The sequence below is a fragment of the Enhydra lutris genome, unplaced genomic scaffold, assembly GCF_002288905.1.
Source record: "Enhydra lutris kenyoni isolate GAN:26980312 unplaced genomic scaffold, ASM228890v2 scaffoldscaffold22, whole genome shotgun sequence".
NCBI classification, from domain to species: domain Eukaryota; kingdom Metazoa; phylum Chordata; class Mammalia; order Carnivora; family Mustelidae; genus Enhydra; species Enhydra lutris.
Genome location: NW_019154106.1, coordinates 6440944 through 6468698, shown reverse-complemented (window position 1 = coordinate 6468698; position 27755 = coordinate 6440944). Strand labels below are relative to the sequence as shown.

Genomic DNA, 27755 nt, shown 5'->3' with positions numbered 1-27755 from the left:
GTATCTATGTACGTGCATCTGTCTATCGATGTATCTGTGAACGTGACCCCAGGAGGTAGGCGCCATTATACCCAGCCCTACGCTGTCCTAGAGGACACAGAGGCACAAGTTGGGCTGGGATCTGAACATCAGTGCCTCCTCTGTTTTCTTAACCACTGTGGGCTGCTGCCTCCCAGTAACGGTCCGTTATTGTTAGAAGTAATCATTACAATAATCATTACAAACATTTGCTCAGTGCACTGCCTTGATGATTTCATTTAATCCTTGCAACAACCCTATGGCATGGACCTATGATTGCCAGGTTTGCAGCAGAGAGAGGTGACTTGCCAAGGTCACAGAGCTGGTGAGCGGCCAAGCCAGGCCTCCAGCCCTGCTGCTCCGTCTTTAGGGCCTCAGCTTGGCCCTACATCGCTAAGCTTCTGGTCACACGGGTCAGCCCTAGGCGTCCCGTGGGGATTTATCATGTCAAGGCATTTTGGTGATGCTTAGAAGTTTGGGATAAGATTTAAATGCTCTGACTCCCTTGGGGCGCCTGGGTGGCTCAGGTTGTGAGACTGGGGTCCTGGGATTGAACCCCATGTTGGGCTCCTCGTTGGCAAGTCTGCTTCTCCTTCTCCCTCTACCTCTCCCCTGCTCATGCTCACTCTCCCTTGCTCTCTCTCTCAAATAAATAAATACAATCTTCAAAAAAAATTTAAAAAAAAGTTCTGACTCCCTCCAGAGCCTTCTCTGGGCACTGGTTGCCTGCTGCTTCCCCCTGGGCGTGGTGTTCAACTTCCGGGCCTTTTTTGCCCAATCAGAACCTGGGAGGCCAAGCGAGAGTTCGGCTTGGCTACTGTAAGGCCTCCATCAGGGCTGGGGGTGGGTGGCAGCCCAGGAGGTAGGTGGAGGGAGAGGCCCCACCTAGGCACCACCTGGCCACCTTCTTAGGGCGTGAGGACCCTTCCAGATGGTCAAGTCTAGAGGTCGCTTGCACAGAGAGGTGGGGAAACACAGTCCGAGTGAGGACAGGGGACTCACACCAGGTGCGTGAAGAGTGCCGTAGAGGCCAAGCTTGGCCCCAAGCCTCGGGACTCCCAGCCTAGACTACTCCTTAGCCTCCTGCTGAACTTTCCCCCACCCCAGAAGGAATCGGCCCCACGTACATTTTTGGCCTCGCCTGCCCTGGCTGGCCCTCCCTGGCCTGCCTTTAGCCAGCGCCCTTGAGACTGGCCGAGAACTGGTTGCCATAGAGATGGTGGGGCGGGCAGTTCCAAGGCTGGCAGGTGCGGGTGGGGGACGGGGCAGGACACCAATATGCGAAACACCCACCAGCAGCTGAGCAGGACCACTTCGGCGAGACCAGGGCAGGACGCGCGGCTCCAGGCTCCAGGGACAACCATAGGGCTGCTCAAGTTTCTGTCAGACACCCCCCAGGCTGAGCAGGTGAGGGAGGCCCCATGGGGTCACTTCCAACTGCCTGGAGGCAGGCTGGCTGTGTGGGGGCGTGGAGGCCAGGGCTGAGGGAGACTGGAGCTGAGGCCAGGTGAGAGACAGCCAGGCCCAAGGCAGGCAGGGACCATAGGGACACCTCAAGGGTTCGGGGTGAAGACGAGGAAGACACCCAGGGGTGACTCCCAGGCTCCCAGTCTCCCAGTGGAGCGACGTGGGGATCCCTGCAGGAGGAGGAGGGTTTCGGGAAAGATAATGAGTTTCTGCCACCTGGACTTAGACAGTCCCATGGGGACATGTCCCCACGGGGCATTCAGAGGAGCCATCCCAGACCCAGAGGCAGCATTGTACGATGGTGACAAATCTGGGCTCTGGGGACAGACTCAACGTATTCTGATCCTGACTCCACTTACTGGCCAGGTGACCTTGGTCAAGTGATGTCACCTCTCTGAGCTTCAGTGTTCTCATCTGGGATGAGATGAGATCTCACAGGGATAACAGTGGAACAGAGGGTCCTTGGGAAAGTTAAGTGAGGTGACCCATGAAAATGCCACGCACCCAACAGGTACTCAGTAAGTAGCATCTTTGCATATTGGAAGTAGTAATGATCAGTCAGTTTTAGTGGTAACAAGAGCCCGGCGGGCCAGCCAGGGGGCACAGGTGAGGAGGGTCCCCTGGGGAAGGTGTGAAGCCGTCCAGGAGGCTGCTCGGAGCTGGGCCTTCTCTCCTGTCTTCACCTAGGGGAGGACTGGGAGTGGCGATGGTGTGATTCTGGGCCAGCAGCCAAGGTCTCGGAGCGCAGGGCAGATGACAAAGAAGGACCGGAGGCCACAGGCCCGGAACAAGAAAGGGCATGGCTCTGCTGAGGCTGAAGAGTAAGCAGCTGTGCGACAGGCTGGGTGGGATGCTGGGTCCCCCATGGGGGGCCGGCGCCTTGACCTTGACCCCTGCTCCCTGTCCTCTCCTTCCTCAGTCTCATCCCTTCTTCTCCTCGGAAACCCTCCTTCCCCTTCCAATGGGCCTGGGAGAGCTTCACCACTGACAGCCGGGCTCTGCATCAGCCTAGCTCCTTCTCGGTCCCTGGATACCAAGTTACATCCTTGCCCCAAGCACTTCTCAAGTATAAGACCAGGTGCAAGTCCACAGCCACCCTCCCAGAGGCCCAAGGCTTCTGCTGGAAGACAGAAGTGCCAAACCTGGAGAGGAGCCAGCAGCTCAGGGCCCGCGGTGGCAGCCCCATCTCTCCCGGCAAAGGGAAGAGCCAAGAACGGGAGGGGCTCAGTGAGTGGGACCTCCAGCCATCTGGGAAGAGGTCAGGGTCAGGATCCGAGTCTGAGGAAGGCACTGAGCTAGAAGCCCTGGGTGCTGAGGAGGCAGAGAGGGGCTTGAGCCTTGGGGAACTGCCCTACCTCCTCAGGAGGGGTTCGATCTTAGAAGAGGAGCGGTTTGCAGAGGTGACAGAGGAGGCTGAGGAGGGGGAGCACAGGGCCCCCTATAGAAGGAGGGCTGGTTCTCAGAGAAAGGGGCCCAACGTTTGCAAGGAGGCCTCCAGTGAGGGTGACCTGCAGGGCAAGGGGAACAGCTCAAGCTCCAACCTCAGAGGATCACAGAGGAGGAAGTCAAGGGCCAAGGACCTGGAGGGGCCGTGGGACCTGGAGAAGCTGCAGAGGCAGTTACAGCAAGACTTGGACTGTGGTGAGTATGGGCTCTCAATGCCTGGGTCCCAAGGGAACCACACAGTTGGGAAGAGAGGTTGAGTTGGGAAGAGAGGGTTGTGCTGTGCTCCAGCTTCTGGGTGGGATTGCCCAGTAACTTGGGAGGGAGGCTACTCTCTGACTTGTCCCACTGTGGATAGGCCATGAAAAGCAGCCCTGGAAGGCTCTGCGGACTGCTGTCCAGACCTCCAATCGGAGTGGGAAGACCTATGCCTTGGAAGATGAGGAGACTTTCCTGTTTGCCAACTTTCCTAACCGTACCTTCCACAAACGACAGGAGGCCACAAGGTAAGGTGGAAGAAAAAGGAGGATGGGAAGAAAGGGCTGGGAGTAGTGGAGAAGCCAGTTCTCCAGAGACACTGAATCATTCACTCCTTCATTTATCCATTCTCTAATCTTCTAGTCATCCAATCTTCTGTGGATATGTCCATGCATCTACCCACTCATCCATTCACCCATCCACCTATCCATCCATCCATTCATCCAACCATCCATCCACCCTCCCACCTGTACCCATTCACCCATCTATCTACCCATTCATCCATCCACCCACTCACCCATCCATTCACCCGTCCATCCATTTACCTACCCATCATCCATTTACCTACCCATCCATCCATCCATTCGTCCATCCACCCACCCACCCATCCATCCATCCATCCACCCACCCATCCATCCATCCATCATCCATCCATCATCCATCCATCCATCATCCACATCTGTCTGCTTGGCCAGGTGTCTATTGACACAAACCACTTTTCATCCATTTCCCATCTTCTATCCATCCATTAGCCTATTCACTAAATGATTAATGCAACATATGTTGAATATCTACTCATGGATGCTTAGGAGGTAAAGACAAAAAGACTTGGCCTCAGCCCTAAGAAAGTCAAAGTCTGCTGGAAAAAGAGACAGATGGGCAAGACAGCCATGAGGGCAGCAGAGTTAGACAACGGCTGTACTTGGGGCTTGGACAAAAGACAATGAAAGCAGAGGGGGAAGCCTGGGAAGGGGCACTGTTGTGTTGTCTAGGTGAGGGATGATAAAGGCCTGAACCAACTGGCCACATGAATGGAGAGGGGATCCATGTACGAGATATCTGGGGGCTGGCTCAGCAGGTCTTGGTGACTGGTTAGAAATGGCAGGTGAGAATCCATTGCCGCATTCTATAGCACCCCTCAGTTCTTACTCTGTCACCCCTGCTTGCTTCCCATGCTTCCCAGTGCACTCAGAACAAAGCCCAGAGTTCTCGGTAAGGAGGCTCCTATCTCCCACACCAGCCAGTCAGAAGGGCTAGAATGCCCCATGCTCTCCCTCCCTCCTCTCTCAGGACTGCCCCTCTCCCTCATTCACCCAGCTAACTCGATGCATCTTTCGACTTCCAAGTCAGATGCCCTCCAGGAAGCTCTCCCCTGTTCTTGCCTCTGACACAGCTCTTGCCACACAGCCTTGCACTGGGGTGCCAGGGTGCCTGTCTCTCCTTGTGTACAGGTTTAGAGCTCTCTGAGAGGATAGGTGTCAGATCTTATCAGTTATAGCCTCCCTGGCACCCTACATGGGACATGGCACCTAGTTGGTGCTCAAGAAATACGTGCCAAGTGAATGAGCGCATCTACCCTCCAATTTGTCCAACCGTGATTGGATCATGCATGAATTCACCAACACTGAATTTCTCTTTATGTGAAGCACTGCCCTAGGGGCTGGGGAGACATTGGTGGCAAAGAGCAGGGCAAGGAACCCTACTCTCACATACACTTTATGTGCAATGAAGGGTAATTAATAAAGAAATGAACAAAATGTATAGCTAGAAATGGAAAATACCTGGGAGGTAGAAAGGGTGGTCAGGGAGTCTCTCTCTGACATCTGAGCAAGGACCTCATAGACAAGGAACCGGCCACCAGAGCTAGGGGCAGAATGTTCCAGGTGGAGCCACGTGTCTACTCAACCATTCATCCATCCACTGACCCATCACGACTTTGTTTCTGTTTCCCACCCATTCATCTGCCTGTCTGTCCCTCAAACCAAAACTCATGAACCTAGCTCCTACCAGAGATGGGGGGTCAGAGGAAAGAACAAGATCTGGCCCCGTCCTCAGGAGAGTTGCTTTGCCAGGAGAAGTCAGCCGTATGGGTGAGGACACAGGGGCACCAAGCCCCACGGGGCTGAGGATGTTCAGTTTGGGGTACACAGCTGGCTGGAGTGGGAGGAGGCTTCCAGAAGAGTAAGGAAAGGCCTTGAGGTGGGCCTGAGGGTTGAGCCCCCGATGCAGCCCTCATCATGTCAGACTTCCATGACAAACTCCAACCCCCAGGCCTGCCATCCCTCCCTCAGGCCCCCATACACCTCTCCCTGCCCCTGGCCTCCACGAGACCACTGCTCCCCCCAGATTTCTCCCACCCTCTTCTTTCCCTCTCCCTACCCAAGAAGCCTGCTGCAGGCCTGGGAGCGGCAGCAGCAGGAGGAGCAGCAGCAGGCCGAGCTGCGGAGGGCCCGGGAGCAGCGGGTCCAGCAGCAGGTGGCTCGCTGCCTGGCGGCCTATGCGCCCAGAGGGAGCCAGGGGCCGGGGGCCACCCAGCGCAAGCTGGAGGAGCTGAGGTAGGAAGCCGGGGCTTGGGAGGGCCTGGTGGGGAGAGGGCAGGGAGGCCACTGCAAGATATCAGATGCCGGAGGAAGGACGAAGGAGAGACCTAGCTCTCACTTTCCTTGGGGCTGAGTCTCCACAACCATCCTCCAGCCCTGGCAGGCGGGCCGGGCCACTGATGAAGACAATGAAGCAGGGGAGGAGAAGGGGCAGAGACAAGGTCACTCATCCCATGAACAGTACCAATCCTGCAGCTGTCAGAAGCTCACTGTTAAAATGGCTTACAGGTGTTCTTCCGATTTCAAAAGCCAGGCATGCTTATTATCAAAATGCAGATATTACTTAAAAAAATGCAGATATTACTGAAATCATTCAGAGAGCACAGGAACAGTGCCTCTGATCTCACTCTTGGCAATAGGCGTGGTTTGCCATCAGGTGGGGTCCTCTCTTATTCTCCTCCTATATATTGACCATTAAAAAGAATCAGGCAAACCATAAGTGACTCTTAATCTCACAAAACAAACTGAGGGTTGCTGGGGGGGGTGTGGGGGGTAGGGAGAGGGTGGTAGGGTCATGGACATTGGGGAGGGTATGTGCTATGGTGAGTGCTGTGAAGTGTATAAACCTGGCGATTCACAGACCTGTAACCCTGGGGATAAAAATATATTATATGTTTATAAAAAATAAAAATTTAAAAAAATTAAAAAAAAAAGAACCAGGCAAATGTGTATTTAAAAGCAAATCTTTTTTAGACTCATAAAACAGGCCCACAAAGTGGGCATTACCGTCAGTCCCATAATTCGACAGAGGAGGAAATGGAGCTCAGAAAGCTCAAATAATTTACCAAAGTTCACAAATGAGCTGCAAAACTAGGATTCCAACTTGGACAGCCACTTAGCCACCCTCTACCCTGTCTCCAAGTGCTCGAATGGCCGGACTGTAGAGAAAGTGTGCCAGCGTCTTCGTCCAAAAGGCCCACCTAGTGAGACAGATAACACAAATACGATCGCCAGTGCCACAGACATTAAGTACCTACTGGAGGCAGCTGGCAGCAGGGTAGCCCTTTCCACTTCTCATCGCCTTTCATCCTGGGAGAAGGGCTAGGTCAAGGTTGAGTGGAGCACTGCAAAGAGACCAGAGGGTCCCTGCCCTGCAGCTGGGCCACCAAGGACTCAACAGGGTTCTGATCACCTCCTCTTTGAGGCTCAGTCTTATCGTCTCCAACTTTGAAGATGAGAAAACCAGGGCTCTTAAGAAGTCAGGAGTGTTTTAAAGGAATCCTTGCCAGACCTCAAGTTCATGGTTTGTGTGTTTATTTTTTCAATAAGGCAGGAAGCCTAAGGTTCAGAACTCCAAGAGACAGATGTCAGTAGGTGGAGTGTTTCTCACACACCTTTTTTATTTTCTATTTGAGCGCAGATGTTTTCCACGGGGCTCTCAGCCCTTACATCCTGTGACTTTTGCTCTCTCTGAGCTGCAAAGGCTCTGCCCTGCCCGGCAGGGGCGGGCTCAAGAGAGGTTGCCCTGTGGTAGGGAGGCTATGTGCCTTCCTTTTCCTCACAGATGTTGGACAGGGCTGAAATCCAGTCACAGGCTTCCTTTCTGCTTGGGGCTCCAAGACATGGACGTCCTCTCAATGCTAACAAACAGCATCAAGAATCAAGAAGGAAAAATATGCATGACATCATAGGCAAGACGGAGGCTGAATGCCAGCTCGCTCCCCACCCCCGCCTTTTGTAACTGCTGAAATTACTTCTTGAACGCTGAAGACTCCGTTTTGCAATAACTTCTGTTCCTGGCCATGGGTTTTCAAGTTCATCTACTTTTTGAAGACTAGGAGGGTTCCTTTTCTGGCACAGAGCCAAGGGTCCTGGCCCAGTAAGGCAGTGTTTTTCCACGGGGCCCCTGCACGTCTGCTTGAGGTCTTGGAGCCTTGTCTGCTTCTCCCCTCCCTCTCTGTGTGTGGGTGCTGCCACCACACCCCAAGACCTCTCTCCCGTGCTTCACAGGATTCCTGGCCCCCTGTGGAGTGTGGCCAGAAGGTCCCTCTTGCTGCCCCGATATCGGACTTGATGAGCAGACGCATGTCAGACAAGCGCACAAACCAGGCTTTTGTAAATGAATGTGTGCCTCCCCTGGGGAACCCTGATCTTTTCAGGAAGTGTTCTTTCCTTTGCAACATAATTCTGTTGTTCCTCCACCCCATTTTCTAAGCTGTGTGCTTACAAGAACCACAGAGAATGGTGACAAAGTTGTCTAAACCCTGCCACAGTGCAGAAAAAACTGACCCCAGAGCCCAGAGCAGGGTCTTGCCCTAAGCCACGGCCCACGGTCCCCGGCCCCCGTTTCTCGCTCACAGGAGCAGTGTGAGAGAGTTCAGGGTGTCAACGCAGGGAGAGGAGGGGCTGTGCAAGCAGATGCCCATTTGCTTCGAAGACAGTGCTGGCCCCTCTCCTTTGGGGGTGGCTGGGAGCCTGGATGAGCCCTGGTTGGACGGCCTGTGGACTTGGGCTCAGTCTCTCACTTCCCAGCTGTGTGACCTTGGCCAAGTCCCTCAACCCTGCTGGGCCTCGGGCTCATCATGGGTAAAATGGAGCATATAATTTCCACCCCCCTGACCTCAGGAGGAATCCAGGGCAAGGAGGGGAGTGAAATTGCTTTGCAAGGTAAGGGTGGGGAGGATGAGGTATCCTCAGTGAGGATGGGTGCACTTAAGGGTGGGGATGGCTTGTGCTCACGGTTAGCTGCCCAGAGGCCCGTCTCCCTCCCCTCAGGCGGCAGGAGCGACAGCGCTGTGCTCAGTATCAGGCAGAGCTGCGAGGCATCCAGCACAGAGTGCAGGCCCGGCCCTACCTGTTCCAGCAGGCCATGCAGGTGAGGGCTAGCACCGGGACAAGCATGCTCCCTTCCTGGGAACGGTGCTTCTCGTGGGATGAGCGGGTAGGGTTGTAAGATGAGAGTGGCTCCCCTCTGACGGGGCCCTGGGCCACTGTCCATCTAGAGACCCCGAGACCCTCTCAGTATCCCAGCACCGTTTGTCCTCAGCAGCCTTGGTGCAGAGCAGGAACCCTTCTCTCCACTCAGGTCAACGCCCGGCTCACGGTCACCCGGCGCTTCTCCCAGGTGCTGTCAGCACTGGGACTGGATGAGGAGCAGCTGCTGGCTGAGGCAGGAAAGGGGGACACAGAGGGCACCTCCAGGAAACCCAGGTGAGGCCACCTAGCTAGCCAAAGAGCCGGCTGTGCCCAGTACAAGGGGAAGGGATGCCACTTCCAGTACTCTGGGCCCTATAGGGTCTCCCTGAGCTGTCTCCCTACCCACCTCCAGCCTGGGCTGGACACCCAGGAAAATGCTGAGAAAGCTCGTGGGCAACCACACTGATCCGCCTTAAATGTAAGCCTCAGTCCTGGCCTGGTCTGCCCCACTCGGCCTGAAGGACTCTGCCTAGCTCTAGCAGCCAGCAAGTCCTTCCCCAGGCCCTGTCCTTCATGTCCCCCCAGGAAGGCAGGATCAGGGTATGTTCTCCAGATCCCAACAAAAAAACTAAGGACCCGAGGGGCAGGGGCTTCCTGGAAGACACAGGAGCAAGTAAGCCACAGAGTGGCCAGCGGAGTGACCACACACCAAGGCCCAGTTATGAGTGGCACACTAATCACCCCGCAAATAGTGTCCCTTATGCTTTAGGACAACCTGGTGCACAGCAGTGATTTTGAGGCTCATTCGTAAGGACACTGAGGCTTGAGGAGGGGAAATCACTTGCTCAGAGTCCACACAGCATAGCAGGCAAATTTGAGCCCACATGGGCAATAATGGCCTTTCCTCTCCCAAAGCCTGGTGTCCTTGGGCATGGGCATGGGGAGCTAGAGCTCATGGTCTCTATCTGTGTCTCCGTCTTTAAGGAGCCAAAGGTCAATGCGGGCGAGAATGGAGCACTCTTCTGAGAGTACCCCAAAGACAGAGCGCACTGGAAGCCAGCCTGACAGGCACTCCACTCCAAGCCCAAACCAAGAGTCCAGCCCCTAAGAAAACAATTAAATGCTTTATGGAAAATACCGCGTGTAATTTCTGGTGCTGCTGGGAGAGGCTGCAGGTTGGGAGCGGGAGGTAGCAGGTGGGCAGCGGGCTTAGCTTGTCCCATCACCCAGGAGTGCGGTTCCGGAGCTGCCCCTGAGGGGCTCATCTCACACAGCAACAGCCACAACTCCTCTACCCCCTTTTCCAACATATAGGCTGGGTCCTAGGAATTGGAGAGTGAACACAGGACCTAATGGCCTCTGTCTTTGAGAACTGGGGCGGGTGGGGGGTGGAGTTTGGACCTTTAAAGGGGTGCATACCTCACACTGTAACAGATGGGTTGCACAGGGGCCTCCAGACCTAGCAACTGTGGGGTGGGGGTATGAGGAGGGATTATGTGAATTGGGATTTTAACTTTCAAGTAACTTCAAGTTAGACCCCCCCCCCACCCCAGGGAGGTAGGCAGCTCACATACACAGATATGCTGAATTTTCTACTCAGTTGCAGGACGTGCAGAGTACAGATTAAAAAACCTAATGCAGGGGGCGCCTGGGTGGCTCAGTGGGTTAAAGCCTCTGCCTTCCGCTCAGGTCATGATCTCAGGGTCCTGGGATCGAGTCCCGCATCGGGCTCTCTGCTCGGCAGGGAGCCTGCTTTTCTCTCTCTCTCTCTCTGCCTGCCTCTCTATCTACTTGTGATCTCTCTCTGTCAAATAAATAAATAAAATCTTTAAAAAAAAAAAAAACCTAATGCAGGGCGGGGGGTGCCTGGGTGTGGCAGTCAGTTAAAACTCCCACTCTTGGTTTTGGCTCCGGTCGTGATGTCAGGGTCCAGCTCCGGGCTTCTCTCCCTCTCCCTGCCCCTCCGGCTTGTGCACTCTCTCAAATAAATAGCCCCCCCCCAAAAAAAAAATCCAATAAAGGAGGGAGGGCAGCATTTGCTGACAGTACTGGTTGTAGGGGCTCGGAGGCTGGCCTGCAGAGCAGCAAGTCTGGGGGGAGGGTCTCAAAACATAAGTGTCGTCGCACACCCGATGGAGCCACGACCCGGGGGGAGACCACTAGGAGGACGCCTACGGGAGCGGCAGGTGCCGTCCACTGCAAGACCATGAGTACGGAGCGTCCCGCCGCCAGGAAGTGCTTCCAGCTTCCAGGTTGCTGGCTTTAAGGGCTTAGAGTTGAGAGACCTGCAGCTCTGAGGCGGCGTCCACACCCCCAGCGGCGCATGCGCAGTCATGCTGCCCGCTTAAAGACCACCGCCCAGACCAAGACGGCCGCAACTGCGCAGTTGGGCCCCGATCCCGGCCTTCCCATGAACCTTTGGGGCAGGCTCTGAGGTGAACGACGGAAGCAGCCACTCTTGGTTTCCGGCAACACGACAGCCGCTGCCGGGCGACCCGGAAGTGTTCTCATTTTGCGTCGTCGGGGCTCGGCGGCGGCCGGGCTCGGGGCGGACGTGCCACCATGGGGTCGTCAAAGAAGCACCGCGGGGAGAAGGAGGCGTCCGGGACGACGGCGGCGGCCAGCACTGGAGGCGCCACCGAGCAGCCGCCGCGGCACCGGGAGCACAAAAAACACAAGCACCGGAGCGGCGGCGGCGGCAGCAGCGGCGGCGAACGTCGAAAGCGGAGCCGGGAGCGTGGGGGCGAGCGCGGGGGCGGGCGGCGCGGGGCCGAAGCTGAGGCCCGCAGCGGCGCGCACGGGCGGGAGCGCAGCCAAGCAGAACCTTCTGAGCGGCGCGTGAAGAGAGAGAAGCGCGATGACGGCTACGAGGCCGGTGAGGGGCGGGGCCTGGGGGGGGGGGGGGGCTGGGGGGGGGGGGGGGGTCCCAGAGCGGGCGGGCTGGTCTGGGGGTTCAGCCCGCCGAGACACCCCGAGGCTGTCTTCGTCAGCCCTTATTAAAGAGTGTTCCTACGGTTATTTGGGATTAAAGGTTGTCTTCGTCTACTAAGCTTCGCGAGGGCAGAGATTTTTCTGTTTTCTCAAAATTGGCACATCGCGGGCCCTCAATAAATATTGAGTGAATGAATGAATGAATGAAGTTGTACTAGCATGTGTAGAACCAAAAAGAAACCTGGTATTGGGCAGATCGTGTAGGGTTCGTAGGAGAGTTATGAAACAGTTCTGACCACAAAGGACCCTATAGAAATTGGAATTTTGTCTCGAGGGTAGCCGGGAGCCATGGATTTGAACTGAGGAATGAGTTGATCGTATTGTGCAAAAATCACTGTATTGAGAACCGGCTCAAGAGGAGTCAAGACTGGAGGTCGCATGAGGGCTGATAGTGGCTTGCAGCCAGGCAGTAGCAGTAGGGTGGGGAGACCTAAACAGACTGAACTGTTTTGAAGGGGGAATTAAGAGAGCTTAACACTTGGATGAGCGTGGGAAGAAGGAAATAAGGAGGACTCCTTGAATTTTGGGTTGAGCAACTGGGTGGGTGGTTTTGTTGTCTGTTGGCCTTGAGGACTTTGGGAGAGAAGCAGACTTTTGAGGGGAAAGAGTTCAGTTTTGGAGAATGTTGCATTTGATGTACAGGGTTGGGGCTGGATAGAGCCGTGTGGAAGTCGTGGGTATTTAGGTGGCGAATGAATCCCACCGAGAGAGTGAGGAGTGGCCAGCAGAACCTAAGAAATGCCAACATTTTAGTAGTAGTTGGAGCACGATGCTACAAAAATGCTTGGTGGTTCAGTATCCAGAAAGGCAGGGAATCGCAGAATCTTGTATCATGGGGTCTATGGGAACAGAGATAAAGAAGGAGTAATTCATGGTGTCACACGCCACAGAAAATGAAGGAAAATCAGACAGAAAAGAATCCACTGGATTTAGAAATAAGGCTGGTGACCTTGGAGAGAGCTTGGAGAGGCTGGGATACAGCATCCAGATGAGCTATAGGGGAGGAGGTAGGTTGTGGGGCGGGGAAGCAGGAAGGAGGAGCCCGTGGTGGCAGCTGGGTGAGGGAGCCCCAGCTGATGGGGTTCTGCCTCTGTCTGTGGCATTTCGTGAAGTATTTGCTGATCATGATGTGGGTAGTGGAGGTGTGAAATGCTTCTTTATCTCAGCATCCTCAACATCCATCACAAATCAGGGACCAGTAAATGTATCTCTTGACTGGATGAACTGCACAGAGGACACAGTCCTGCTCCTAACATGGTCACCGACCTGTGGCGGGAAGCAGACTTGAAAGTGAGTGATGGGGCTGTGGCACTCGGGAGAGCCATTCATTCTGATCAGTAATTGAGCAGGAGTTCGAGAAGGAGGTGGCATTTGGTCTCTGCATTTGGACAGGATCTTGTCGATCAGAGCTAGGCCGAGGAGGGCAGCGCAGGCTGAAAATGGAGCGTACGGAAGTGGCGCGGAGGCCGAGGTGGACGATGCAGCAAGGCTGGACCTTTTGGCTCAGGAGAGGAAGGTTACGTAGAGAGTCGGGGTCTCAAGAGACTAGGCCTGACGTAAGAGGAGCTGCTTGGGTCGGGGAGGACTGCTGTGTTCAGGTGTCCCAGTAAGGCCCAGGAGCTGGTGAGGGGGAGCCTGCAGCCGGAGCCAGAGACGCGGCCCGCCGGCCCTCGTGCGGCTCCTGAGTCCTGCTTCTTGTTCCAGCCGCCGGCTCCAGACCTAGCTCGGGAGATGCCTCGTCACTCAGCATCGAGGAGACCAAGTAAGTTGGTTCTCGCTCATGTTCTGCTTTTATATTCTAAGACAGAGGGCTTCTGGGGCAGCTTTCCGGGGAGGGGGGTGTCTTTCACCCACCAAAGCATTCTCACTGGAATTGGAGCATTACCATTTGAGTTACAGAAGAGGACGCCGAGAGCCAAGCGGAAAGCTGGCCTTGTGCTGGTGAGGGGCAGGCCGGGCCGGCGCCCACGTTCCCTGATTTGGAGGCCAGTGTCCATCCCAACGTCCTAGGCTGCCTGGGTCAGTCCCTGCTTTGGGGACCCTTAGGACCTCTCAGTTCCATCCTGGTTTCACCCCCTGTCTGTCCAGAAATGCCTTCGATGTCCCTATTTCGTTGACAGCTCTTAACACTCTTATTTCTTGTCCTCAGTAAACTCCGGGCAAAGTTGGGGCTGAAACCCTTGGAGGTCAATGCCGTCAAGAAGGGTGAGTGTGGGGCGGTGGATGGGGCTGAGGGAGGGCCTTTGGGTGGAGGCGAAAGACCATCTGAAGGGGTCTTTGAGGAGGGTGGGGTTATGGCTCAGGTTTAGCACCATATAGTCGCTGTGTATGTGTGTGTGTGTACACGTACGTACGTACTTGCTGGTAGGCACGAGGCCTTTCCTTGTAGTCGTGATGGGGGACTGGGAATAGGGATTCTCTTAAGTTCAGGTGGCTGGTGCCGTGTGCTTGCACCGAGTTAGCCAGGCCGAGACACGTGCACAGGTGCCGCAGACTGATCTGGGCTGTGCAAGTGTTGGGTTTGTTTCTTAAAGCGTGATTGCGGCGGGGGGGCAGGGGTGAGGCTTGTAAGCGGTGGAGGATCCCATCATGCTGTGTGGGGTGACATGGAAATGTGGGCTGAAGTGGGAGGAGGGACGTGAAGGATTCGCTCCACCCAACCCGGCCCCTTCCGGCCCCTTGAACTGGAAAGGGGCAGGGTGAGTGGCTCCCTCCTCTCCCCACCAGCCATGGGCAGGCATAGCCTCACGTCTGGGCCCCCCTTCCAGAGGCGGGCACCAAGGAGGAGCCCGTGGCAGCCGATGTCATCAACCCCATGGCCTTGAGACAGCGAGAAGAGCTACGGGAGAAGCTGGCGGCCGCCAAAGAAAAGCGTCTCCTGAACCAAAAGCTGGGGTAAGGGGGTCAGCAGGGTGGGCAAGGGAAGGCCCTGAGGAGGCCGCCCAGGAGCTCTGGAGTTGGGTGCAGGGAACAGGAGTGGGGCTCCCAGAAGACTGCTTTCTCCTCTCTTCAGAAAGATAAAGACACTGGGGGAGGACGACCCCTGGCTGGATGACACCGCAGCCTGGATCGAGCGGAGCCGGCAGCTGCAGAAGGAGAAGGACTTGGCAGAGAAGAGGGTGAGCGCCTGGGCAGCTGGGGGTGGTCGCTTAGTGCCTCTTAACCTGGCTGGCTGGTGGGGCTGGAGACCTGTCCTTGGGAGGGGACCGGGCTCAGAGAGGTCGGAGGTCCATGGTCACTGGCATCTGCTCTGGATTCTTAGCAGCTGGCGCATAGGGCCTTCCTTCCCTTTTTTGCACTCCCACTTGGTAAAGCCCCATGTGTCTTCCAGTGATGCTGAATGGCCTGAGGTCATAGGTCACCCCCTTCCCATCCCACAGGCCAAACTGCTGGAGGAGATGGACCAGGAGTTCGGTGTCAGCACCCTGGTGGAGGAGGAGTTTGGGCAGAGGCGGCAGGTGAGGCTCCTGCGGTAGCTGGGGGCGGGGGATGGGAGCGCTGCTGTCCCGGGTGCTGGGATCCCAGGGCTGTGCGGGTCAGGGCTCCTGACTTGGCTGGACGGTCCCCCTCCCCTGTAGGACCTGTACAGTGCCCGGGACCTACAGGGCCTCACCGTGGAACATGCTATCGATTCCTTCCGAGAAGGGGAGACTCTGATCCTCACCCTCAAGGACAAAGGTGGGTTGAGCTCCAGGCTCCAGTGGGGGGCGTGGGCGCTGCTGCGTCAAGGGCAAGCTTGAAGGTCCGCTGCTCCTGCCCTGTCCACAGGTGTGCTGCAGGAGGAGGAGGATGTGCTGGTGAACGTGAACCTCTTAGACAAAGAGCGGGCAGAGAAGAACGTGGAGCTGCGGAAGAAGAAGCCCGACTACCTGCCCTACGCAGAGGATGAGAGCGTGGATGACTTGGCACAGGCAGGCGGGGCATCGAGATGGGGGCTCTATTATGGCTTTTCAGGAGCCAGCTGGGTCCCAACCAGTATCTCTTGTTTTGCAGCAAAAACCCCGCTCTATCCTGTCCAAGTATGACGAGGAGCTCGAGGGCGAGCGGCCACACTCGTTCCGCTTGGAGCAGGGGGGCACTGCTGATGGCCTGCGGGAGCGGGAGCTGGAGGAGATCCGGGCCAAGTTGCGGCTGCAGGCCCAGTCCCTGAGCACTGTGGGGCCCCGGCTGGCCTCCGAGTACCTCACACCTGAGGAGATGGTGAGACCCGTGGCCTGCCCCCGCACCTCGTAATTGGGGTGGGGATTCCTCCTTCTTTGGGGTCATGTGCAGCTCGGGGACGCTACGGAGGAAGGGCGAGTGTGGGGGCTTGGTCCTCGTGGTCAGTGGTGTATGGCAGCTGTGGGGAGGTGCTGTGGGGGGACAGTGACCATACACTGAACAGGGACTGCGGGGACGGATGGTTCTGAGCTTGAGTCGAGCTCCGCAACATCGCCAGCTTGTGCCCCGGGGAGTCCCTTACCTGTGAGCCTGAGGCACCTGATTTGGAATGGGGGTGGCAGCAGCCATCTCTTGAGGGCCGGTGCGAGGACTAGTGACGGTGTGGCTGACTGGTAACGTTACGGCTGGGTGTGGATTTCGTATTTGGGATGATTATGAACACAGAGGTAGACCCATGGCTAGATTGCTGGGCCTTGTGATTAAGAGCAGGACTCTGGAGCCTGAAGAGAAGGTTCACAATCCTGGTTCTCCCATTTAGGAGCTGGGTGACCTCAGGCAAGGAACTTGTTCTCTCTGTGCCGGGGTTTTTCTCATCTTGCAAGTGGGATGAGATAACGCGGGTTGCACACTTTGTGTATGTGTGCGAAGTGGCTGGAGGCTGGCCTGGAGGAATGCCAGAGAAGCCTTCTTTCTTGGCATCCCCGGGCGGCTCAGTTGGTTAAGCGTCCAGCTCTTAATTTCGGCTCAGGTCTTGATTTCAAGGCTGGGGGATGGAGACCTGCGTGGGGCTCCATGCTGGGCACGGAGCCTGCCTAAGAGACTCTCTCTCCCTCTTCCTCTCCCCCACTCCTCCATCCGTCCCTTCCTCCCCCACCTCTAGTGAAGAAAACATTTTTTTAAGTCTTCATTCTTGGGGGCTCATGGGGACCTACTTTCCCAGTTCAAGTCTCATCTCTCCTCTCCTCCTCTCAGGTGACCTTTAAAAAGACCAAACGGAGAGTGAAAAAGATCCGCAAGAAAGAGAAGGAGGTGGTCGTGCGGGCCGATGACTTGCTGCCTCTGGGAGACCAGACTCAGGATGGGGACTTCGGTTCCAGGTGGGCTTGGAAACAGGGTTGCGGTGCGGGGATGGACTGGCCTAGGGGCCCGCACTCATGGGAGAGGTCCCTTTCCGCAGACTGCGGGGCCGAGGCCGGCGCCGAGTGCCCGAGGCAGACGAGGAGGCCCCCGAGGAAGAGGAGAAGGAGCCAGCCCCTCAGCCCCCGCAGTCCGATGACACCCGCGTGGAGAACATGGACATCAGTGATGACGGTGAGGGCCCGGGCAGCCGCGGGTGGGCGGCAGGGACCGGGCCGAGTGCCCCAGGGCGAGGAGGTGGTCCGAGCAGGGGTCTCCTGTGTTTCCTCCAGAGGAGGCTGGAGCGCCGCAGTCCGGGTCCCCGGAGGTACTGGAGGAGGATGAGGCGGAGCTGGAGCTGCAGAAGCAGCTGGAGAAGGGGCGTCGCCTGCGGCAGCTGCAGCAGCTGCGGGACAGCGCTGAGAAGGTGAGGGCTGCGGCGGGCCCTCCCCGGGGCCTTCGGGACAGGCGCGTCTCTGGTGACCTGTCCCCCGAGCGTGGCGCCTGCCTTCTAGTCTGGGTCATCTTTTTTGTTTAACGTCGTGCTGTCAGTGGATCCGTTTAAGTTCAAGCAGTACTTTTGCTCCAAGATATTTCAGGGTTGGAGCCTTCGCTGTCTTCTTTTTTTCCGTGGCTGGGTGTGGCACGCCTGCCGCGAGAGTGCGCTGTCCCGGGGCCAGGGGAGTCCCTGATGAGCCGGCCAGCGAGGCGCCCTGTGCTCCGCTCTAGCTGCGGCCAGAGGGCAGGACGGCAGGACAGCTGGACAGTGGGCGGCAGGTGCACACGTGCACACACCACACTCCCGACGGCCCCTGGAGCCTGCAGCCCGGCCGCAGGAAGGCCGAGCAGGTGGCTGGAGGGCTGGCCTGCGTCCGCCATCCCGGGGAGACCTTGTGGCAGACGACCTTTGAGCTGAGACTTAAATAACACCGAGGAGCTGACCTCGCAGAGATTCAGGGTGCAGGTGGGCAGGCAGCCCGGGCACTTGGGCAGCGGAGACGGCAGGTGTCCTGGGAGGGGTGGCCTGGTGGTGTGAGGTGAACAGAGGCCGGTGGGGCCTTGTGGTCATGATTCTTGCGGCGGGTGCCAGCCGGAGCCGGGCCCTGCCTGCGTGCCTTGTGGGCCACCTCGTTCATGCTCAGAGCAGCACCTGTGAGGAAGGTTCTGCTCTCTCCGTTTTACAGATGAGGAAACTGAGGCACAGAGGCCTTAGGCAAGTGGGACCAGGGTTATGTGGCTGGTAAGGGGCAGAGCTGGGGATTGAACAGCCTGACTCCATGGTCCATGCTTGTCATCCCACCCCCCCAACACTGGGAGAGCGAGAGGTGGGAGCAGGGAGCCCCGGGGGCAGCCTGTGGGGTCAAGTGGCAGGGGCTTCTGCAGAGGTGGCGGAGAAGCAGCAGTCCCCGAGGTCAAGGCGGCACAGAAGCCAAGAAGGGCTTGTAAGGAGGGGGCTAGGGAGTCCTCTAGCTCCTGAGAGGTGGTTCCGATTTGGCACGGTGGAGTCCGCAAGACGGAGGCCATGAGGACACTGGGGCAGCCACTTGGGACGGTCCCTCTGGGCAGGCGCGGGCAGATGGCTGGGGCGTCGGAGGAGTCGGCCCCCCCGGGTCTTGGCCGCTCTACCGTCGCAGCAGCAGCAGCAGCAGCAGTGGGGTCACTCGGTGAGCGGGCCCGGCTGCGAGCCAGGACAGCGGGAATCAGAAGAGCTGGTGCTGGGCGACCCGCCGTCTGCCCCTGCCGTAAAGCGGGTCAGAGTCGGGTGGCCATAGCCGAGAACGCAGAAGTCCTTCCTCATGGAGCTTTCGTTCTACTGAGGGGACGTGAAAGACAAAGACAAGGTCCGGCGGGAGAACCACTGGGAGCAGAAACAGGAAGAGGGTAGTGGGGAGAGGAGGAGCGAAGGAGCGCGCTCGTTTTAAGTCAGCTGGTCAGGGTGGGCCTCCCCGAAGAGGTGACAGTTGAGATCAGATGCAGTGAGCCTCAGAGCCATGTAAGGGCCCAGTTCCGAGATGAGGGAGCACCTGGCCCCCGAGGCCCCGAGGCGGGAGCCACCGCGCTGGCTCAGGAAGTTGGCGGAGGCCTGCATGGCTGATGTGGCAGGAGCTGTGGGGAGAGTGACAGGGAAGGAGCAGGTCATAGGCCACGTCGGGCAGACGCTTGCCGTTGCAGTGGACTTGGCAGGTGGAGTTCGGTCTCTGAGGAAGGCCAGGGAAGGCTGTTGTCGTCCTCCAGTTGGAGTGACGGTTGACTGCGGTGATAGGCGTGGAGACAGGGAAGTGGCCGTGTCTGGAATGCATTTTGAGCGTAGAACCAACAGTGTTTGTCAGTGGGTCGTGTGTAAGGTCGTGCGTGGGTACGAGACGTTCGGGATGACTCCCGAAAGTTCTGACTTGAACAGCGGTCCGTTTGCTGAGGTGAGGAACAGACAGGGCTGCTCCTGAGATGGGATGAGCTTGGGGAGGAGCAGGTTGGGGGAGCTAACCAAGCGTTCGGTTTGGTTAAGTTCAAAGTGCCTTTTTTTTTTTTTTTTAAGATTTTATTTATTTGACAGAGATCACAAGTAGACAGAGAAGCAGGCAGAGAGAGAGGAAGGGAAGCAGGCTCCCTGCTGAGCAGAGAGCCTGATGCGGGGCTCGATCCCAGGATTATGACCTGAGCCAAAGGCAGAGGCTTTAACCCACTGAGCCACCCAGGCGCCCCTTAAGGTGCTTTTTTAATAGCGGTGATGATACGGAACAGGCAGTTGGATGTGTGAGTTTGAACTTTAAGGGAGAGGCTGAGACTGGAGGTACTGGCGGACGTCAGTAAGCACGTAGATGGGAGTTAAAGCCACGGGATGGGCTGGAGTCACCGGGACAGTGAGTCTGGACAGAGGAAAAGAGCTGGAGAAGGAGAGCATGTGAGGACAGCAGAGGACAGGACGTCACCCTGGGAGTCCCATGACAAGAAGCTCTTTCGAGGAAGCAAGTAAGCATTTGTGACACGTGTCGCGGAGAATTTGGATCGGGCAGCATGGCGGTCCCTGATGCCCTCGTCTGAAGTGGCCTCCGGGGCGTGGTGGGAAGTGACGATCAGACCACGCTGGCTCTAGCAGGGCCACTGGGGATAAGATTACCAGGCGGGAACCGGTGGTGTTTCCATACACAAGGAAGAGGTAGAAAGTATAATTTTGGAAAAAATCATTTTCACGAAAGCAGTAGGGATGGGGAAGTTTTATGGGTAAAGCTATCAAAGCAAAACAGGATGGAGATAAGCTTGCTACAAAATTAAAGGATTAAATTAAGGATTGCAACAAAATTAAAAGTATAAGATGTGCGAGATCCGTATGGGGAGAATTGCAGTCCATCTTTCAAAGACCGTGAAGAAGACATAAACAGACTGTCGTGTTAGGCAGCTAGGGCCGCCGTGCACAATGCCACAGACTGGGTGGCTTAAGCAACAGAAGTTTAGTTCTCAAAGTTCTGGAGTCTGGAAGTTCAAGATCAAGGCGTCGGTAGGTTTGGTTTCCCCTGAGGCTTGCGGGGGGCCGTCTTCTTGCTCTGTTCTCTCTCAGCCTTTCCCTTGGGTGCCTGCAGCCTTCAGTGTCCCTTTCTCTTATGAGGACACCAACCTACTGGATTAGGGCCTGCCCTTATGACCGCCTTTGATCTTCATCATCTTCTTAAAGGCTCATCTCCAAATACAGTCACACTGGAGGCAGCGTTTCAACATACAGATTTTGGGAGGACACAGTTCAGTCCATAATGTCCGTGTTTGTGGCTAGGACTCCGTAAAGAGATTATATGCAATTCCAATGAAAATTCCCAAAAGGATTTTTGTGGAACCTGAAAAGCTAATTCTTGAATTTATTTGGAAGACCAAAGGGCCAAAAAAATCCAAGATGCTTTCAATAACAAAGTGGTGGGCTTTGCTCTGACAGATCTCACTTTAGGTCGTTGTGGTAATTGAGGTGATAAAATAGTGGCCTAAGGGTGGACTGACAGGGCCAAGACCGAGTAGAAGGCCCAGGCACGGACTCCTGAGTAGGAGAGCTGCTGCGCTGGTGGGAATGGGCGCTCGGTTCAGCAAGTGCTTTCTGGACACTTACCCATTTGGAAAAAAGTGAAATTGGGTTTGTACTTCACACAAGATGTACTTACAGATAGATTAAGAACTGAAAAGTCACAAATTAATGTTCCAGAACAAGGTTAAGGAAATGATGTTTGTGACTTTGTGGCAGAGAAAGATTTTTTTTCTCTTTGCAAATTTCATTACAATACACAGAACAAAGAATTGACCATCTTCACCATTTTTAGACGTCTGATTCCCCTGAAGGGTTAAATGCGCCCCTGGTGCTGTGTACCCATCCCCACAGCCACCCCCAGAGCTCTCCTCATCTTGAAAAGCTGAAACTGCTGAAACTCTGTCCCTGTTAAACACTGGCTCCCGTCCCCCCTGCCCCTGGCCACCAGTGTCCTACTTCTGTCGCTGGGACAGAAAGTCCCCTCTAGGGACAACCTATAAGGGCAATCACAGAAGGTTTTTTTGTGACTGGATTATTTCAAGCGAAAATTTTTTTAAATTCTGAAAGTAAAGCATAAACCATGAGGATGAAAACCAATAACTACTGAGAAATTAAGAACTTCAGTTTTTTTTAAAAAGTCACCAGAAGAAGACATTTGCCCACGTGTATATAATTATCAATGGGTTGGTGCCAAGAATATCCAAACAACCCAAATTGGCAAAACAGAAAAAGGGGCAGTAGACCTCAATGGGCCGTTCACAGAAGTGGCAGGTTAGATGGTCGATAAAATACCCCATGAGAGGGGGCGCCGGGGTGGCTCAGTGGTTTGTCTGACTCTTGATTTCAGCTCAGGTCGTGATTTCAGTGCTGTGAGAAGGAGCCCTCAGTCGGACTCCGTGCTGGGCGTGGAATCTGCTTGAGATCCTCTCTCCCTCTGCTTTATCCTCCCCCACCCGCCCCCCAGCCCCTCTCATGCACGCGCACTCTTTAAAAAGCAAAACAGGGGCGCCAGGGTGGCTCAGTGGGTTGAGCCTCTGCTTTCGCTCAGGTCATGGTCTTAGGGTCCTGGGATCGAGCTCCGCATCGGGTTCTCCACTCACCGGGGAGCCTGCTTCCCCATCTCTCTCTGCCTGCCTCTCTGCCTACTTGTGATCTCTGTCAAATAAATAAATAAAATCTTTAAAACAAACAAACAAACAACAAAACAGAACAGACCACCACCCAGTGAGGCCCGGCTTCGTGAATGGTCAAGGAAGAGCCAGCCAGGTCAGTGACGGACCAAGTCATACCCACGTCACTGGACAAGAACGTCAAAGTCTGGCGATAACAAGTGTCAGGATTTGGAGCGGCCAGAATTCTTACATGCACTTTGCAGCACGGAGGGGTCCGACAAGCTCGGGAAGGCGTTGGAAGTATTCTTGGAGCGGCAAGTGCGCGTGCCCTCCGGCCCAGCATGCCCACTCCTGCGTGGGTACCGCGGACACACACCTGCCCGCGTGCTGGGGGAGACAGGCATCCGATGGCTTGTGTTCGCCTTGTCTGTGATGGCGGGAAGTAGGAGGAACTAGATGAGGGCAGGGCGTGCGGGGGAACTAGATGAGGACACGTTCCTGTCGTGGAATGTGGTTCCTTAGTGAAAAGCTAAGAAGTGCAGTCACTCGGGTCAAGATGGATTTTAGAAAATAGACTTTTCTCTTTTTTTGAAACATTTAATTTATTTGAGGGAGCAAGCCAGCTAGAGAGAGAGCATGAGCGGGGGGGTGGGGGGGGAGGTAGAAGCAGACTCCCTGCTGAGCAGGGGGCCCCCCCCCCCCCCACCCCCACCGTATGGGACTCAACCCTAGGACCCGGGGATCATGACCTGAACTGAAGGCAGACGCTTAACCAACCGAGCCACCCAGCCGCACGTGTGTGTGTGTGTGTGTGTGTGTGTATGTGTGTGTGTGTGTGTGTGTGTGTGTGAGATACATATGCATATACGTATATATTTATTTATATTTACATCACATCGTAGGGGATTCAGATTCAGATATATAATGTTTTTAAAATGCACAACAAAATAATAGGACTTTATGTGGAAAAAACAGAAGAGAAGCCAGTGAATCATGACCATAGATAAGGGGCGAGGAGATTGTGAGGCTTGAAGGAGTATGGACCACGTTCCTCGGACTGGGCGATGGGTGCCTGGGTGTGTGTGGCTGTCACCGTCTTTAATAACACACGTGCGCTCCGTAGAACCGTTTTATGTTTATGTTTATGAAGCCATTCGCTGAAAACATGCACATAATGTAATAACATGGGAGGAAGGGGCGCTGAGCGGCTGTGGTAACTGGAAACTTCTCTGAGGAGCTTGCTGTCCGGACGGCAGTGAGACAGCGGGGCGGAGGGAGCGGAGAGCCTGGGCATTCCTGCACGCTTCTGGGAATGGCGCAGTCGAGGGGACAGCCGGGACAGTCGTGTGGGGCCGCGCCGGGCAGGAGGGTGGCCCACAGGAGGAGCAAGGCAGAGGTGTGGCGGGTGCTGGAAGCCTGTGGGAGCCGCATAGGCAGATTCTTCCCACCCTGTGGCCTCAGGGCAGGGTTCTGGAAGCGGCTTACCTTGAGTTCTGAAACAGGTGTTTGTGGGGGTGAAGGGAGGGTGGCCTCAGGGCGACAAGAGGCCCCAGTGTGCTTCGGTCCCGGAGGAAGACGTGAGGCTTTGGGGCTTTGGAGAAGGGCCAGGTGGAATTTGGAGATTAATTTAAAGGGCGGCAGGAAGCCACTGACGGCTTTGGAGCCGAGGACTGCGGTGGGTGAAGGTGCAGAGAGCCGCTGGGAGTCGGGAAGCGGGGAGCCGTCGGAGGTGCTCTGTGGACGGTGGGTCGGAGGGCTTGTCTTCCTGCCGTCGGGGGAGGACTTGGGGTTTCTGGGTCTCGATGGCACCTCCCCAGAAACTTCTGGGTTTGCCCACAGCTGCTCCCTCCCCCAGGTGGTGGAGATTGTGAAGAAGCTGGAGTCCCGCCAGCGGGGCTGGGAGGAGGACGAGGACCCGGAGCGGAAGGGGGCCATCGTGTTCAATGCCACGTCGGAGTTCTGCCGCACCTTGGGCGAGATCCCCACCTACGGGCTGGCGGGCAACCGGGAGGAGCAGGAGGAGCTCATGGTGGGTCCTCGGACAGCCTGCCTCTCCCCGCTCCGCCCCTCCCCACCCCTCCCCACCTTCCCCTCCTCTCTAGCTCCCCTCTGGTCTTGCTTGGGGTCCCCCCTGCCTGTCAGGTCCTGGCCAGCTTCTCCATAACTGGTCACAAGCCTCGGTGCTCCGGCGGGTTAGGCTGGCTGCGGGGGGCGCTGAGGCTCCCTGGGCTGACCCTGGTCTCTGACCCCCAGGACTTTGAACGGGACGAGGAGCGCTCCGCCAACGGCGGCTCGGAGTCGGACGGGGAGGAGAACATCGGCTGGAGCACCGTCAACCTAGACGAGGAGAAGCAGCAGCAGGATGTGAGGGGCACGGCGGCGGTGGGGGGGAAGAGCAGGACAGCTTGGCTGCCCACGGCGCTCCCGCCCAGCCCTGCCCCTTCCTTGCTGGGGGACCGTGACCGCGGGGCTGGCTGTCCCACGCTGGGCTGGGGTCTGCAGAGCTCGGTGTGGCGGCGACGAGTCTGGCCCAGCGCCCGGGCCCGGGAAGGACTGTGGCTGTGTGTGCCGGGGACAAGGGGGCGGAGGGGGTGAGACGAGCCCATGCGGCCGCTGACCACCTTCCTCCCCGTGTGCTGCACCCCAGTTCTCTGCCTCGTCCACCACCATCCTGGACGAGGAGCCCATCGTGAACAGAGGGCTGGCGGCCGCCCTGCTGCTGTGTCAGAACAAAGGTGAGGGGCTGCGGGCATCAGCGGGGCAGGGGCTAGGCAGCTCCCACCGCTCCCCCAGAACCGTGGGCTGCTCCCCCGGGGGCCAGGAGCTGAGCCTCTGCACCCAACCCTGGGGTGGTCATAGCCGCATCTGACCTTTGTGCTCCATGTCACCCTGTTGGTGACGGCTTTGCTCTTCAGGTCGCGGTGTGGCCGGGTAGGGGGGTGGGAACTGGGTCATGGAAGCGGCAGGGGCCGTGGCTGGAAGTGAGGCCGGCAAGAACCCCCGCTGAGGGTGGTGGCCGGAGTCTGATTGCCGCCTGTCCCCAGGGCTGCTGGAGACCACGGTGCAGAAGGTGGCCCGGGTAAAGGCACCCAACAAGTCCCTGCCGTCGGCCGTGTACTGCATAGAGGACAAGATGTGAGTGTGGCGGGGCGGGCGGGGGAGGCTGCGGGCGGCGGGAGGGGCTGCTGGGGGAGCCCACGGGGACAGCGCGGGCAGCTGCCGGCCCTGAGCGCCCCATCTCTTGGCCCAGGGCCATCGACGACAAGTACAGCCGGCGGGAGGAGTACCGCGGCTTCACCCAGGACTTCAAGGAGAAGGACGGGTACAAGCCCGACGTGAAGATCGAGTACGTGGACGAGACAGGCCGGAAGCTCACACCCAAGGAGGTGAGCGGGGCTGGGGGTGACGGAGTCACAGAGACGCGGGGCCCCAGCCTTCCCAGGTGACGCAGAGCTGCGCCATGGGTCCTTGGTTCCACCCACCGCTGGCGCTGGGGGACTGGCAAGGTGTGAGCACCTCGGTGCCCCCATTTCCGTCTCTGGTGGGCCCGGTGGGCCCCGTCACAGGCCCGGTTCCTTTGCCCACTTGCCCCCCTATGGCCTGACCTACCCTTGGGGCTGCCTTTCTGGGGGTGACGTCCGGGCTGTGGGCTGAGTCATGCTCGCTGTCCCGCATCCCTGCCCCACGTGCTCCTGGCACTGTCCCCAGCTGGGTGTGCTCCCCCCCCCCAACCCCAGCCCACTGGCTGCCTCAGTGTCCATGTGCAGGTCCCACTCAGGATCCCAAGCGCCCCTGTCACAGCACATCCAGTCCCAGAACCTGTCTCCCTGACTCTAGGGAGCTCCTAGAAGGTGCCAAGGTCATGGGCCTTCTCCCAGCGCCTTCCCACCACCCCTCAGCCCAGCACGGGTTGGGTGAGTCCTTTCCCCTTCCCTGCCCCCTGGACACAGGTGGCTCTGACATCGGTCCCGCCCATGTCCCTAGGCTTTCCGGCAGCTGTCCCACCGCTTCCACGGGAAAGGCTCGGGCAAGATGAAGACAGAGCGGCGGATGAAGAAGCTGGACGAGGAGGCGGTGGGTGCCCAGGGACACGGGGGGTGGCTTCCACACCTGCTGGCATTGGAGTGGCTGGTGGCCTGGGGCCTGCTCCCGCCCTGTGCTGATCGGCCCTCCTCCTGCAGCTCCTGAAGAAGATGAGCTCCAGCGACACCCCCCTGGGCACGGTGGCTTTGCTCCAGGAGAAGCAGAAGGCCCAGAAGACGCCGTATATCGTGCTCAGTGGCAGCGGCAAGAGCATGAACGCGTGAGTGGCGAGGCGCAGCGGGCAGGGACAGGGGACAGCACAGGGCCTGACGGGTGGGAAGGCCTGCGGTTTCCAGACTCATGCCCCTCTTCTCTCTGCAGGAACACCATCACCAAGTGAAGCCGATCTTCCTTCTGATCCCCTCCCTGACTTTAATATTAAATAAAGTTCCCTCCTTATTTTTTCCTCCTTCGTCCTGGTGCGATTCCAGGGTTAGACCCAGGAGGGAGGGGCAGGCGGTGCCGGGAGGAGCACCCACACACGCCCTCAGGTGGGCCCTGCTTGCTGTGTGACCTCAAGCAAGTCACCAAACCTCTCTGAGCCTTAATTCTGTGTTCGTATAGTCAAAATACGTCTGTTTCATAGAAAGTCCCGTGAAGATTAAATGAGTTCGTTCATTCGTTCATCCTCCTGTCATTCAGAGGTGAGCCAGACTCCTCGAGGTGGCTTCGAGTCTGGCATCTGCTCAGTACGACCCGGCCATCTGAGGACACGGATAACTAAAAGAGGGAGAGAACCCTCCAGATCCTCTAGGACAGCCCTCCACCCGCCCTGAGCCCCAGCCAGCCAAAGAAGCCAGTCGGTTTATTTTCCCTGCCCCCTCTCCTCACCACCCTTGGCTTTGTCATACGGGTCCTGGCGGGTTGTGAGAGGTCGGTCGTACCTTGTCTCCCGCATGGCTGGCTTTAGGTGAGAAGTGGAGGTGTTGTTGGCGCCTCAGTCACCCTGGTCTCTCCCAGCCTCCGTTGCTACACACATCTCGGCCCTGGGCCGAGGACTGCGCGGGGGTGCCGCCCTGCGCTCGGTCTGCATGGAGACTTGTCCCGTGTGCCGTTTCCCAGGGAGGTGAGCTCCGAAGGATGCCGGGATGTGCTGGAGCCCCGAATCGCGGGCAGGGCGACCGGTGGCTCCCATGGAGTCAGACCCTGTGTCCTGCCCCCACCGAGGCCCAGGTGCACGCCAGGCTCACGGGTGGTTCGTGGGTTTGTGTTGAACGAAAGCGAACACTAAGTAGAAGAGAAGGATGCTTTAAGTTGTCTTGGAAAAGGCCAGCAGTTGCCTTAGCGGACAGCTATTGGTGACAGTTTCAGGACAAGCCAACAAGGGGTCACACGCTTCCTTGAGCTCGTCGTCCCTCTCGTGAGGCCTCGCTCTGGTTTAGCCTTCGGCTCGGCTGCTCCTCTGGTCCCTCGGAGGTGCCCGCCGGCTTGGAGCACCGCGCAGGGGCAGCATTCCGGACCCCGCCCGCCCGCCCGCCCTGCCCTCCTCCCAGAAGCCTGTGAGGCCCGTCTGGTGGCGTGCGCGGTCTGGCCGGTGCGGCTCCAGCCCCAGCGGGACTGTGTCAGAGCTCAGCCTCACCCTCTGCGGGCAGACGTCCCTGCGGAGGTCATCGCCACTGTCAGACCCAGAAACGAGGCCTTGCG

General features: G+C 57.3%; 2 protein-coding genes across 2 annotated transcripts; both read left to right on the top strand.

Annotated features, from left to right (window-relative positions):
• Positions 1-1287: 1287 nt before the first annotated feature.
• Positions 1288-9922, top strand: LOC111150125 (testis specific 10 interacting protein). The gene is made up of 8 exons (XM_022507498.1): positions 1288-1425; positions 2173-2306; positions 2405-3126; positions 3287-3434; positions 5571-5741; positions 8502-8601; positions 8812-8936; positions 9627-9922. Exons 1-8 carry the CDS (start codon positions 1297-1299, stop codon positions 9748-9750), a joined length of 1653 nt encoding a protein of 550 aa, XP_022363206.1. The 5' UTR covers positions 1288-1296; the 3' UTR covers positions 9751-9922.
• Positions 9923-11176: 1254 nt separating this feature from the next.
• LOC111149837 (SART1, U4/U6.U5 tri-snRNP-associated protein 1) lies at positions 11177-26516 on the top strand. Its single transcript, XM_022507131.1, has 20 exons — positions 11177-11517; positions 13338-13395; positions 13783-13838; positions 14402-14528; positions 14647-14752; positions 15014-15091; positions 15212-15311; positions 15402-15544; positions 15627-15833; positions 16767-16891; positions 16972-17105; positions 17204-17337; positions 23884-24057; positions 24282-24392; positions 24676-24763; positions 25073-25163; positions 25279-25414; positions 26013-26102; positions 26210-26331; positions 26433-26516. The coding sequence occupies exons 1-20, from the start codon at positions 11205-11207 to the stop codon at positions 26449-26451; spliced, it is 2412 nt and encodes an 803-aa protein (XP_022362839.1). The 5' UTR covers positions 11177-11204; the 3' UTR covers positions 26452-26516.
• The last annotated feature ends 1239 nt before the right edge of the window (positions 26517-27755 follow it).

What these genes read in the sequence shown, in the direction of transcription:
- LOC111150125 (XM_022507498.1), top strand. Translation starts at nt 1,297, where the DNA reads ATGCGAAACACCCACCAGCAGCTGAGCAGGACCACTTCGGCGAGACCA. An exon ending in AAACGACAGGAGGCCACAAG is followed by an intron (nt 3,435 to 5,570) that starts GTAAGGTGGAAG and finishes TCCCTACCCAAG; the next exon opens with AAGCCTGCTGCAGGCCTGGG. An exon ending in CGCAAGCTGGAGGAGCTGAG is followed by an intron (nt 5,742 to 8,501) that starts GTAGGAAGCCGG and finishes CCCTCCCCTCAG; the next exon opens with GCGGCAGGAGCGACAGCGCT.
- LOC111149837 (XM_022507131.1), top strand. Translation starts at nt 11,205, where the DNA reads ATGGGGTCGTCAAAGAAGCACCGCGGGGAGAAGGAGGCGTCCGGGACG. An exon ending in ACCTCACACCTGAGGAGATG is followed by an intron (nt 15,834 to 16,766) that starts GTGAGACCCGTG and finishes TCCTCCTCTCAG; the next exon opens with GTGACCTTTAAAAAGACCAA. An exon ending in TACTGCATAGAGGACAAGAT is followed by an intron (nt 25,164 to 25,278) that starts GTGAGTGTGGCG and finishes CTCTTGGCCCAG; the next exon opens with GGCCATCGACGACAAGTACA.